The sequence below is a fragment of the Desmodus rotundus genome, chromosome X (genome assembly GCF_022682495.2).
Source record: "Desmodus rotundus isolate HL8 chromosome X, HLdesRot8A.1, whole genome shotgun sequence".
Lineage (NCBI taxonomy): Eukaryota > Metazoa > Chordata > Mammalia > Chiroptera > Phyllostomidae > Desmodus > Desmodus rotundus.
This window is the reverse complement of record NC_071400.1, coordinates 49,193,592-49,207,050: the sequence shown is the minus strand read 5'-3', so window position 1 is coordinate 49,207,050 and position 13,459 is coordinate 49,193,592. Positions and strand designations below refer to the sequence as shown.

The 13,459-nt window shown below is 38.1% G+C and overlaps 1 protein-coding gene across 5 annotated transcripts in view; it reads right to left on the bottom strand.

Moving 5' to 3' along the window:
- PAK3 (p21 (RAC1) activated kinase 3) overlaps positions 1-13,459 on the bottom strand; it is a 385,169-nt gene that overhangs the window by 75,159 nt on the left and 296,551 nt on the right. For all 5 annotated transcript variants that reach the window (XM_053917262.1, XM_053917263.1, XM_045188516.2 and 2 more), the window contains one exon: positions 3,988-4,051. In XM_053917262.1, coding sequence (XP_053773237.1) covers positions 3,988-4,051 — 64 coding nt within the window. The remainder of the gene's footprint in view (positions 1-3,987; positions 4,052-13,459) is intronic.

Below are 13,459 nucleotides of genomic sequence, written 5' to 3'. Positions count from 1 at the left end.
TGTGTGCATGTGTGTGAAAACGGGCAGTGGAGAGTGAAGATGAATGAAAAAGATGTGTAGCGTGCACAAATATACACAAAACATAAAGAATGAGATGTGGCGAGTCACATCTGATCAAGTCAATATGAGAAACAGAGATGAAGAGCAATAGAGAAAAAGAGAGAGAGGCAGAGACAGATACAGAAAGAGCAAGGAGCAAGAAATATAGGGGTCGGCAGAAGTAAGTCTTGCTTGAGTGTGGTTGGTAGGATATGTAAATGTCTCACATGAGATGGACGGCAATTTGAACATTTCACCTAACATGTGATATGGTGTGCTTGAGTGTGATATTGTTATGTCACAGAATTACATGCTTATGATTTTGTAATAAAATATTTTCTAATAAAAAGGGGCATTATTTGTGGTGGACCTTGTGTATATATGAAAACACAGACATAGAGGAAAGGGAGAGCTAGAAAGACAAACATTCTCAGTTAGTTCAACAAATATTTATTGAAGCAAAAACAGACCCAGAGAGATGGGGAGTCAGACAGGGGAAGTTCTGTAAGTCTTTGACTTTGGCCAAATAAACTATTGCTGTGGACCGAAATTGTACAAGGTTGTTTTATTTGGGGGAAGGCTACTAAGTGTAAAAGCACTGTGCTAGACACTAAGAGACAAAACGAGGAATAAAATAGACTTCCCTACCTTCTCAGGACTTATTTAAAAGTTGAATTGGGCCTATGAGTAAACTCTGCTGGTTTCATTATTCTTTAAAATGAAGAACTTGCTAGAAATTTAAAACAGAACTTTCTGCAGTGACAAGCAGTATTTCTGATTTAATATTTCATTTTAGATTATGAAGGCTTTACAAAGGTATGCAGAAAAAGAATTTTCGTTTTGCACCTTCAGAGATCAGAAGCATAAATAACAACCAAGAGGGGAAAACTCTTTGTTATGCAAAGTCCCTTGGTGGCCTAATCTTTGTTCTTGGAGAAATCAGTCTTGCTTCATTATCTAGTATCTGAGAGATGTTTAAAACCATCACTTCCTTTTTTCATTTTTTAAAAATAAATGCTATTTTTGGCTCAATTGGGTCTTAGTGGGAATAAATAATCAAAACGAAATTGTAACATCTTCTACTCCCCACTCCCCAAAAGACAACTCTAAAATATCTACTTCATGAATAAATAAATAAATAAATAACTCTCATATTTAAACCTACAACTATATCAGTTATGTCTATTAGAAATAGAATGTGAGCCATATTTTCAAATTTCTGAGAGCTATATTTTAAGAGTCTAAGTGGTAAGATTAATCTTAATATATTTTATTTTAAACAACATATATAAAATATTATTTCAACATATAACCAATAGAAAATATATTAATATTTTATACCATTTTTCCTTTTTAACTTTTTGACATCAGGTACATATTTTATACTCATAGCACATCTCAATCTGGACCAACCACATATCAAGGGCTCAATAGCTACATGGTTATCGTATTGGGCAGCAAAGATCTGGAATGCTATCTCTCTGTGGATTGTGTATGCTTTCCTATTGTTAGTTCCACCTAAGACCCACCTGATTAAAATAAAATCTAAGAGCCAACTTTTACTTTCTGAACCTTTTTAATACATAATATTGTTTTTACAATCTACCCCATAGAGTTTATCTTGGGGCATGAAAAAAGCCATTTGAGGCTGGCGTATGGAAATGAGAAGGTATGGCTTCCTTGCCTAAGTACAAAACCAGTCCACCAATGTATTGGCTGCTGACCCAACATACTTTTGTGTTGGCAGCAAATGGACATATAACCTTTTTGTTTAAGAATGCATTTCCATTACTTTTAACTTGTCTTTGGTCTTACTTCCTTACATTTTGGTATACAATTCCATTGCTAATGGGATTTCTGCTATTGGATGTCATCTAGGCACAGAAAACCTACATTAGAAAAATGGGTTTGAAACTATGATATGTGAATTTTAAACAGCGTAATTATATTGCAGACTAAGGGGGGAAGGAAATATGGAGATGTTGGCATCCTTGTTCAAATCACAAGGAAGTCTGCTAGAACTGGAGACTATGGCTTGATGAATAAAGGCCACTGAGCAGAAACAAACAAACAAACAAACAGAAAAACAAAAACAACACAGTCCACCAGAGGTGAAGAAGGAGAACTCCAGGTGGGAAATAATGGCTATAGAAGCCAGTTCTGCTGCTGAATTTAGTAGATTTGTCTTGATATTCTCCTTGCACCCTATGTAGACCTCTGTCAAGCATTTATCATTGTGGACTTTAAGTTCCTTGAGGGCTCACAGCATTAATACCCATCTATGTGTGTGCTGAAAAATAAATTAATTCAAATAAATAGTTTCTCATTTGCACTAGACATATTTTAAGTGCTCTACAGCCACACATGCTAGTGTCTACCATATAGGATGGTACAGATATACTACATCTCCATCATCACAGAAAGTTTTATTGGGCAGCACTGTTTTAGAGAAATGGGCAGACATACTATCTGATTGTTTAAGTGATAGGGGGTCCCTAGAGATCACAAAACACTTCTTTTATGAACAAGTGAGAATACCAGTGATATCAAATTACAAAGAAAGAAGCAAAAGCACAAACAGGTATATATTTTAGCCTCCTAGAAATGCCACACCATTATGGTTTTTAGTGGAAGAAGGTTGGCTATACATTTCTCCCTGAGTTTATGCCTCCCTCTCAGGGTTTTCTTACCTTGATTCCCACAAATCACAATCCCCACAAGTTAGGGGATAAGATATGTCCCTTTTACCCTCTAGCCAAAATGTAATGAATGCTTCCCATATCTCCCAAGATAACTTGGCAATTTCAAAAGAAACTTTAGTTCAAAAGCTAGGGGAAAATAAATAAAACATAAAAATCATGAAAAATAGTCAAGCTTATATACAATATATAATTTTCTGAATCTAAGAATCCCAGGAACAGCAATGAAGTGCTTGAAGAAATCCTACATTCCCTTATCAAAAAACAAACCCTGAGGGGCCAGCACAATTTTGCAGGCACATTAGATTATCCTTTCCTTCCCAGTTCCTTATCTCATCCTGGAGACTTCTGAGGTACTAAATTGGTTCCTGGCATACAGTTAATTGGTGCACCCAAATATCTTGTCCCACTCTTCATTTTGGGACAGCTCTTAAGAACACTTCATTTCTCTTTAAACAAAACTTTTTCCTGTTTCAAACACTGTTGCCTACTCAAGCCCTCCTGGTTAATTGCACACTGAGGGCTAAGAAACATGTAATTACAGCTGACTTGTAGAACTGATAACTCCTATCTTTAGCTCTGGTGAATGATCTAGCCCTGTGGTTTGTATGTCTAACTAATGGTCAGGATTATCTGAAATACTTTTCCAAAGTTCAGTTTCCTGGTCCCCGCTCCAAACTTCTAAATTAAGTCTCTGACAGTGGGGTCTGGGAATCTTTATTCTTAACAAGCATAATAGATGAAAATGATGCTCTCTATCTCTTTTAGGGATTATTGATTGGTTTCCTCCTTACCTGTATAGTCAATTCTGCCTACCTCTGGATCATTCAATAAGAACTTTGCCTATCCTCCCTCTGTCACTTTCTAGTCTGACAAAGAAATAGGATCTTAAGCACAATATTCATACAGATGTAGGGAGACAGGGATAAAGGGGGTTTTCATACAAACTACAGGTTTTTAATAACCTCACTACTTTTCTAGAGAAATCTGTTTGAATCTTCAAAATATACTGGATCAAAATGTCCCTAAAAAATTCAGTGTTAGCACAATAATAGTGAATATTCCAGAAGGATATGTTCCGTGGTTAATTATTAATAAAAGCCAACCAGAAAGACCAACATTGAGGATGCAAACATGAATATAACCCAGGAAATGAGAAGCATAATTTACCAGAAATCCAAGCTGTTATTGAATTTTAATGTATATCTTTAACATGTATGTTCCAATATTTCAAATAACAATCACTTACCCTTGACCAATTTTTTCAAATCTTGTGTATTTTTTCTTTGGGTCACCAACACTTACAATGCTTCCTGATTAGGGGTGGGGAGGAGAGGGAGAGAGAAGTTATTGTTGTTATCAATAAAATTTATTGATATCCTTTTATGTAATACTAAAAATTAAGATGCCAGAGTCAATGACAAAATATTAGAACAACATTCCCATGTGGTTTCTATAACTTATATGGATAATGATACATTTTACTAATGTACCAAATAGTAATATATTAATTAAGGTACTGATAGTAATTATGCTGTTTATATTCAAAATTGATTATGTTTGGAAACAGAAAGGACTGCTCATAACTAGACCTTTATTAAAAGTACCCATGAAATGATACTGTAGATTAGGACATAAAAACATCTAAGAACTTATACACGCTATTTAATAAAATCATTATCTTCACCCTGGCTGGTGTGGTTCAGTGGATTGAGTGCCTGCTGGCAAAGCAAAGGGTAGCAGGTTTGATTCCCAGCCAGGGCACATGCCTGGGTTATGGGCCAGGTCCCTGATTGGGGGCACACAAGAGGCAACCACACACTGATGCTTCTCTCCCTCTTTTTCTCTGCCCCCTCCCCTCTCCCTAAAAATAAATAAATAAAATTAAAAAAAAATCACTATCTTCTCTGAATTGGAATGAAATCAAGTACTACACTACATCAATTATGTTGGACAAATAACTATTATGCAATTACTATGAACCCAGTACTGTGCTAGGGGCAATGGGGATGGGCATGGGAAGAAAATCTAATCATACAGTAATGAGACTCATGCTTTTAAAAAATACATCCCTGAACCTAGGACCCTACTGGCACTACAAACATCTTTAACAACTTAATTGAGGAATGATTTCCATAGAATAAAGTTCACCCATTTAAAGTGTACAATTCAATGGCCTTTAGTAAATTTTTAGAGTTGTACAAATTTACCAAATTTTATTGTGATCTAATATTAGAACATCTTCATCATACAAAAAAGAAAACTTATACCTGTTATAAGTTACTTTTCATCTCCCCTTAGATTTCCAATTGATTCCTAGGCAACCACTAATCTTTCTGTTTCTACAGATTGCTTCAAACTTTGTGGAGTATAAGTCAAGCACACAAAAACATTAATTTATCATGTTTGAATCTGCAAAAATATTGGTTTTATTATTAGAAAATATCAAATCCACCACTCAGAGGATAAATTATTTCCACCACTCAGAATAAATCCAGAGGAAGTGACATTTGACTCTTCAATACAGTGCTCAAACAGGTGCAGAACAACTCTTGGCTATAGCATAATGGGTATAAGAATGCAGCTTCTCAAGGGGACTGCTTTGAAGGTAGTCATTTTTTTGTATGTCTCTGGCCATTCCTTCTTTCTTTTTCGAAGCAAACATATCAGTATCATAACCTTTGAGTTATATTTTACTAACATGGTTCCTGTCCCAAAGAAGAGTAGAGAGAGTTAGTGAAATAGGATTTACACACATGAAGTAATCAAGAGAAGGTTTGTAGATTCTGTGTTCTAATCATCATTCTTATTCATCCCCTACTCTTCATGCCCAAGACCACTGTCATTGTTCAGGCCCTCAACGTCTCTTTTCCAAACAATTGTTCTGGTTGTTATCTACCTCAAAACTGCATTTTCTAATTCCTCTCTCATGATGCTGTTGACAGGGTAACATAAAATTCATAATCTGAGACTGTTCAGTGTAAACTGAAGTGTATGGTCAACCTAATTCAGAGTGATTTCAATATATTGTTCTACATTCTTCGAAAGTTCCTCTTCACTAAAAGATCAAGCTCAAATTCCTTAGTCTGCCATAGAAAGTTCTTTACCATCAGGTATCATCTAGCTCCTACCTGACCAGTCTAGCCTCATATTCATCTTTTCTCACTCCCTCCAACTTTATATCCTAGTAATACTATTACTATCCAAGGCTTAGGTCTTTGCAGATGCTCCCCCTTTCCCTTTCTTATTTAACCCATGAATTCCTATTTACCAATAAATATAATATCAAGTCATTCTCTGTGAAGTCTTTTCTCATCCTTCTAATGAGACTCATGTGCTTCTTCCTGAGGGAAGGAACCTTGTATTTTCATCCCTGTAACTTCAGTGCTTAGAATAGTGGCTTCCACTGAACAAATATTTGTTGACTAAATAATTAAGAACAAAAAAAATATGTTTCAAGTACTAAACTGTGTGCTTCAGACAATGCCTCACATTCATTTAGACAATGGTCCATTTTCTGAGCTAGTGAACAACTTAATTTAAAGCTACCAGTAGACAGTATAGCTTGAAAAATAATTAATTAAATGTTTCACTCATGGATTATTAATCAGATTTTTTTTTGGTGGGTGCTTAGTTTTTGTAATAGGAGTCCATGTTTCAGTTATGTTAAATTAAGACTTGTACAATGTGTGAGTTATTATAATTATTTTTCTCTTGTAGCTTTCAATCTCAGTCAATTGTACTACCATCCATCTATTCAGTAGCCTGAGTCAGAAAACTGTGAGACATCTTTGACTCATCCTTTACCTTTACTCCTCACATGCAACTGTTCAGTGTGTCCTGGGCCTGTATCTGTTTACCTCCTAGATACTATTTGAATCTGTCCCTTCCTCACTAATACTATTCTAGTTGGGTTTTCCTTATTTATTTTTTTCTGGGCTATTTCAAAAGCCTCCTAATTGGACTTCTTATTTCCAGCCTCTGCCCACTTCAGTTTAGGCTTCATACCTCTGTGAGGATGCTGTAAGTGTAGACCTGATCATATGATTCTCTGGTCAAGGGGTCACTGATACTTCCCCAACACCTACAGGGTCAAGTTCAAACTCCTTGACATGGAATGTAAGGTTCTTCATAATCTGGTTCTTGTTTTATTCTCACATCTCATCTCACCACTTCCCCACTAGAACCCTATGCTTTGCCCGTAACCAATTAATTGTAGCTCATGATCAGCTCCTGCTTAATAATTTAGCTTCTCCTACAACTCCAGTCCCTTTATCCACAAGCAATCAATTCTATATTCAAGCGACACTGAATAAGTTAAAGTTCCCAGGTATATGTCTTCATACCTTCTTTATATGCTATTCTCTGCCTGTAATGTACCTCTTAAGTTGTCTTCCTGGCAAGTGCCTATTCATGCTTTAAGTCAGTTTCAGTGTTGCCAGTTCTAGGAAGCTTTCCCTGATTCTTTTGAATGAAGTTAATAATATCCCTTCTCTGGACTATTGCTCTCTCTCTCTCTCTCTCTCTCTCTCTCTCTCTCTCTCTCTCCCCCTTGCTCTCTTTCTCTGTACTTAATACACCACACATCTATATCTATTTATTTGCCATCCCCTTATAGATTGTGTCTTAAGTACAGAAGCCATGTCTTATTCATCTCTATATCTTCAGTGTCTCCTCTCATAGCACTGTGTATGGTATATATTGGGTATTCAATAAAATGTCTGTTGAATTAAATTCAAATAAAATTATGCATTTTCTTTTGTGTTCCATTATATATATGTACCTTTTGTAAATGCCCCATATTTTAGGACAGTTATTGAAGAATGTATTTTACTTGAGTTATATTTATAGAATGCCACCAATTTAGCAATCTCTGAGTCTCTTTTCAATTTTTCAAATTGTCTCAGATTTCTACATCACTGAGAACTATCCTTATCCAAGACAGCTATTAATGGGTAAGAACCTGGACTATTTCTTCTTTATTTTTAAAGGAAATAATGATTTTAAAGTCCCTTGAAACCATAATTCTATTAAGTAATTTCTAGTCTTTTAAAAAAGCTATACTATTAAGTTGCTGAGAAAACTATTTTCTTTATAATGAACAAAGGCAAATAAGCTTCAGCCCAAACCACTTTTTAAATTATAACCAATTCCAATTGGCAGGGTTCAGTTAATGAGGTTTTATGGTAGTAAGTTATTCAGCCTTTATTTTCATGGTATGAATGGTAAAATAAACTGGAAATAAACCCTTTCATGAAGATTACCAAAAGACAACCATTTTGATGAGATCTTGTTTCTGAATTTAACTGCTATTCAAATAAAACAGAATCCCCACATCCATAACCCTTCACAGGAGAGTGTTTGCTGCCATCTACTGATGTTAGGTAAGTATACATGAGGTCTTATTTAGTATTCTAAATTACAAAGCAAGTTTTCAAAGTGACTTCTTCCATCAGAGCCATTATAATTCACTTTTATATATTTTAATAAAGGTAAAAATCATTGTGACTCAATGGGGGAAGAGTGACAAGAATCAGCAACTCAAAATCAAGAGAAGAAAAAATCTGATAGCAATACCAGAACAATTTCCTACCAGAGCAGATTCCCAAGTAAGAAAAAAAAAACTATTCATTTTAAACTACAAGGATTTAAGAAATCACTAAATACTAGCATTTGGAACTAGGGTTCATGATGTGGCTTCAGTGACAGAAAAGACTATTAATGTATTCTCTTCCATTTTAATTAAGTTGAATTCTAACTATTAAAACACTATTGCTTTGGTATAATGAAGGTTTTGATTCTTGAGAAAAAGAAAAATAATTCTCTAAATTAATTTCAGTTCTATCTGAGGGGAAACTAGGAGAATGAGTTTTGAGTGAGGAATGCTGGGGGAAGGGAGGAACAAGAGGAGGTTGTGATTGTGGGGCCCAAAGGAGAAAGGCCAAAGACAAATTTCCTGCATTGCACAATTTTGCTGACAGCGCCTTTTGAAAATTCTCACTGAAATGTAGGGGTTTCTTTATTTTCCAATAGATTCAGAGAGACCACAATGAATAAGTCATACCCAGGCTATCTGTATGTACAATATAAAACTGAAACATGACCTGTCCATTTCAGCCATTAGTGATCCATGATCTAGCCCCTACAATCAGTATCTGTATGGAAGGTAAACAGCCTGGAGAGATTTTTATCTGGGCTTTTCACCTCATAGTAACTGGATCGCTGAAACTGAAAGAAAAGCCACCTTCACCTCTGCTTATGGTGGCGGGTCCACTCTGGTATGGGCTGTAAATCATTCCTCTACCTCCCTATCTCCCTTCCCTGTCTCCATTACCTCTCAACATAGGCTTCTCTACTGTTTCTCCAAGCTCCAGTGAGGGCCTTGATTCCAAAGTTCTCAAGGACTTCTGTACAGGGGTAATATATCTGAAATTATTCCTGGATTCAAAGAATCTGTTCCACTAGAAGATCTTATACCCCATTTTCTATATCAAAAAATATGCTCACTCCCATTTTGCAAAAATAGCATGATAATAACATACTACTATTTATTGTTCTAGGTGTCTTACAAACTTCATACCTAATTTAGTCCTTACAAAATCCCTATTATACCAGTATTATTATTATCTCCATTTTTCAGATGAAGAAACTGAAGTTCAGAGTTGAGTGAGTTGCCTAAGGACACATAGCTAGTCTAGGTTTATGACTCAAACTGAGTTATGATTAATTTCAAAGCCTGTCTCATTGTATTATCTTAATAATGCTTTATACTTATACAATAAAATAGTTATTACCAGTTATTGAACACCATTTTGTATAAGGTTTTTATATGCATTATTCTCATTTAATTGTCATAATGCTACAAATTGAGTACTATTATTATTCCCATTTTATACATGAGGAAAAAGAGACCCAGAAAAGTTAAATAACTTGCCCAAAGTGAGATAGCTGGTGGCAATGGGCTTGTAATTTAAATGTGGGCTTGATTCCAATACCTGTCCTTTCAGCCATTGGTACAACTACATAAAACCCAGCTATAGACAGACTATTAATATGTAGTTATGATTTGTATCCCAATTTGTCAGATAAAAGACTGAGGCTGAGAGGGGCTAAAAAACTTGTCAAAGGCTACATAGTGAGTGAGTGGCAGGGAGAGGGCACAGAGAGGGTGCTGATGGAGCAGAAGTAGGAAAGACTGACTTTGCAGACTACACAGTATAGCTCAGCCTGAATCCAATTCATGAGAATCAATCTCCAATTTCTTTGCAGGTTCTCCCTTCCAAGGTCTTGTAAGTGCAAGGTAAGGTTGGCAATTATAGGTGGACAACTGACTAGAGTGAAAATGATTCTCTCTAGGCCCAAGCTTTCTCCAATAGAGAAGAAAACAATTAATTCATAACTTAAAATACAATCAAAAGTAGTTTTTTCCTCTTCATTGTGTTGCTCAGTGCAGAACAGAGTAAACAACAAATTATGACGTCTACAGCTCCAGTACCATTACAGTTTGCAAACAAAGCAAGTTTTTGACCCAAGAAAATAATACTTGTTTCAATATCACTGAACTTAAGAAAGCTATAAATGCATTTTAATTATAATAAATCTAAAACAGATACCAAATAACAGTCATTATTGCTGTAGTGAGGCCGTCAGATTTTCAACATCTAATATAATACAATAGGTCATGTCTACAAGTACAAGCCAAGATATAAATCCAAGTCTCTATGGTCAGTTAATATTCGACAAAGAGCACAGAAGCAGAAAATGGAGTGAAACTAGCCTCTGCAACAAATGGTGTTGGGAGGTCTGGATAGCTACATGCAAAAAAATGAAACTCGATCACCAAATTAACACTGTACACACAAAAAAAAATTAAAAGTGAATAAAAGACTTAAGTATAAGTCACGACACCATAAAAGTCCTAGAAGAGAACATAGGCATGAAAATATCAGATATTCCATGCAGCAATATTTTCACCAATAAGTTCCCTAGAGCATGGGACATAAAGGAAAGAATAAGCAAATGGGACCTCATCAAAATAAAAAGCTTCTGCATGGCTAAAGAAAACAACATTAAAATGAAAAGAGAACCAACCATATGGGAAAACATATTTGCCAATGAGACATCAGACAAGGGTCTGATCTCCAAAATATATAAAGAACTCACATGACTCCACTCCAGAAGAAAAACAACCCAATTAAAAAATAGGCAAAGGACTTGAACAGACACTTCTCCAAGGAGGACATACAGAGGGCCCAGAGACATATGAAAAGATGTTCAGCATTGCTAGCCATCAGAAACATGCAAATTAAAACCACAATGAGGTACCATCTCACACCAGTCAGAGTGGCCAACATAAACAAATCCACAAACAAATGTTGGAGAGGATGCAGAGAAAAGGGAAGCCTAGTGCACTGTTGGTGGGAATGCAGACTGGTGCGGACACTGTGGAAAACAGTATGGAATTTCCTCAGAAAACAAATAATGGAACTGCCTTTGACACTGTAATACCACTGTTGGGATTATGCCCTACGGATTCTTAAACACCAATGCAAAAGAACCTATGCACCACAGTGTTCACAGCAACAAAATTTACAATAGTCAAGTGCTGGAAGCAACCTAAATGCCCATCAGTAAATGAGTGGGTCAAAAAATTGTGGTGCATTTACACAATGGAATACTACACAGCAAAAAGAAAGAAGGAGCCCCTACCCTTCATGACAGCATGGATGGAACTGGAAAGCATTATGCTAAGTGAAATAAGCCAGGCAGTGAAAGAGAAATATCATATGATCTTACCTATGAGTACAAACTAATCAACAAACAAGGAAGGAAAATACAAGCAGAGATGTTGAAATAAAGAACAAACAGACAGTAACCAGAGGGGAGGGACCATCAAGGAACATGCATAAAGGACACATGGACGGGATATACATGGCGGCGAGGTAGGTGGGAGCAGAGACCACTTCGCCTCAGGACCAGTGAAACGCCTAGCTGATCTGAGGAACAGAGCGAACAGCCAACGGTATTCCAGCATATATGAAGATCGGAGACAAAAGATAGAGGACATTGAAAGATCAGACAGTAAGAAGAGTGTTTAAGGACAATAAGGGCCCTGGGACCAGCACAGGGACCAGGGCAGCTGAAGCCCCCAGCCCGGGCACAGGGTCTGCTGCAGGATTTTTGGGAGAGAGCCAGGCTGGGCTGTGTGAGAGGCCAGGTGCTTGTTTGGACCAGGGGTGCTTGAATAGGAAGAATTTCTCAAAAAGAAAAAGAGAAAATAGAGGCACTCAGCAGCTAGTTAGAGAACTCTCTGCAACAGCCTTGGCCTCTTGTGCCCCTCCCCCCTCAGCCCCTGGACGGTGAACCCAGGAAAAGCAGACACAGCACACATCTGAAGCCCTGTTGGTGCGCACCCAGATCAGCGGACTGGGTGCCCACAACTGAAACCACGGGTGGGTGCGCACCCTGATAAGTGGCCCAGCTGCCTGGGCTCACAAGCCCATAGCGTCCCAGTGGGCACATACCCCAATCAGTGGTCTGGGGCCCACACGTGAAACCCAGGGTGGGCGCGCAACCTGTTCAGCAGCGGCTGCCCTGGCTGCACAGGCCCACAGCCAGGGATCAGTGTGCATCCAGATCAGTTGCTTGGTTGCCTGATGCACAGACCCAAAGTGCCTGGGTGGAAGCACACCTAGATCAGTGGCCTAGGCACCCACACCTGAAACCACGGGTGGGTGCGCACCCAGATCAACTGATGGATGCCCCGCACACTGGGCCAAAGCCAGGATCAGCCACGCAACCCAATCAATGGCATGGATGCCCCCAGGCGACCACACCTAAAAGCAACCCTTCTGAACAACTCCTACCTAGCCCCTGCGCACAGAGCCCTGCAGGGCCTACTGGCTCTCTAGGACTAAGGCAGAACTCCCAGCAGAGGGGAGGTGCAGGGCTAGGGGAGACAGCAGTCCCTGGAAAGACTTGAGCCAGTAGGGGGCTGAACTACCCCAAAGGAGCACCAAGAGCCCCTAGCATCTAAGACAGCAAAGACCAAGAAGGTGGAGTGTGAGTTGCCCCTAATTGGTGCAACTCAAGGACAGCACAACTGGTGAACTAACGGCCTAGGGGAGAGCAGAAGGATCCTGAGGAACTGGACTGGAGGCTGAACAACAGCAAAGAGTGTGGCTCAGGAAGGGAGAAAAGTGAAACCAATCCCTCCAAACACCCCCTCCCATTTCACAGACAGGAAGACCAGCAGAACGAACCTGACAGGTTTTTTTTTTTAATATATTTATTGATTATGCTATTACAGTTATCCCATCCCCCCTCACTCCACTCCATCCTGCCCACCCCCTCCCTCCCAAATTCCACCCCTATAGTTCATGTCCATGGGTCATACTTATAAGTTCTTTGGCTTCTACATTTCCTACACTATTCTTAACCTCCCCCTGTCTATTTTCCACCTATCATCTATGCTACTTGTTCTCTGTACCTTTCCCCCTCTCTCCCCCTCCCACTCCCCTATTGACAACCCTCCATGTGATCTCCATCTCTATGGTTTGTTAACGGGAGTTACCTAAGAAAAAGAAGATAAAAAATATGAACAGTAAAAATGACAGCAAACTCACAGTTATTAATGATCACACCTAAAACAAAAACAAGAGTAAACTAGGCAAACAACTACAACAGGAACAGAACCTGACAGGTTTAAAGCCAGCAGAAGA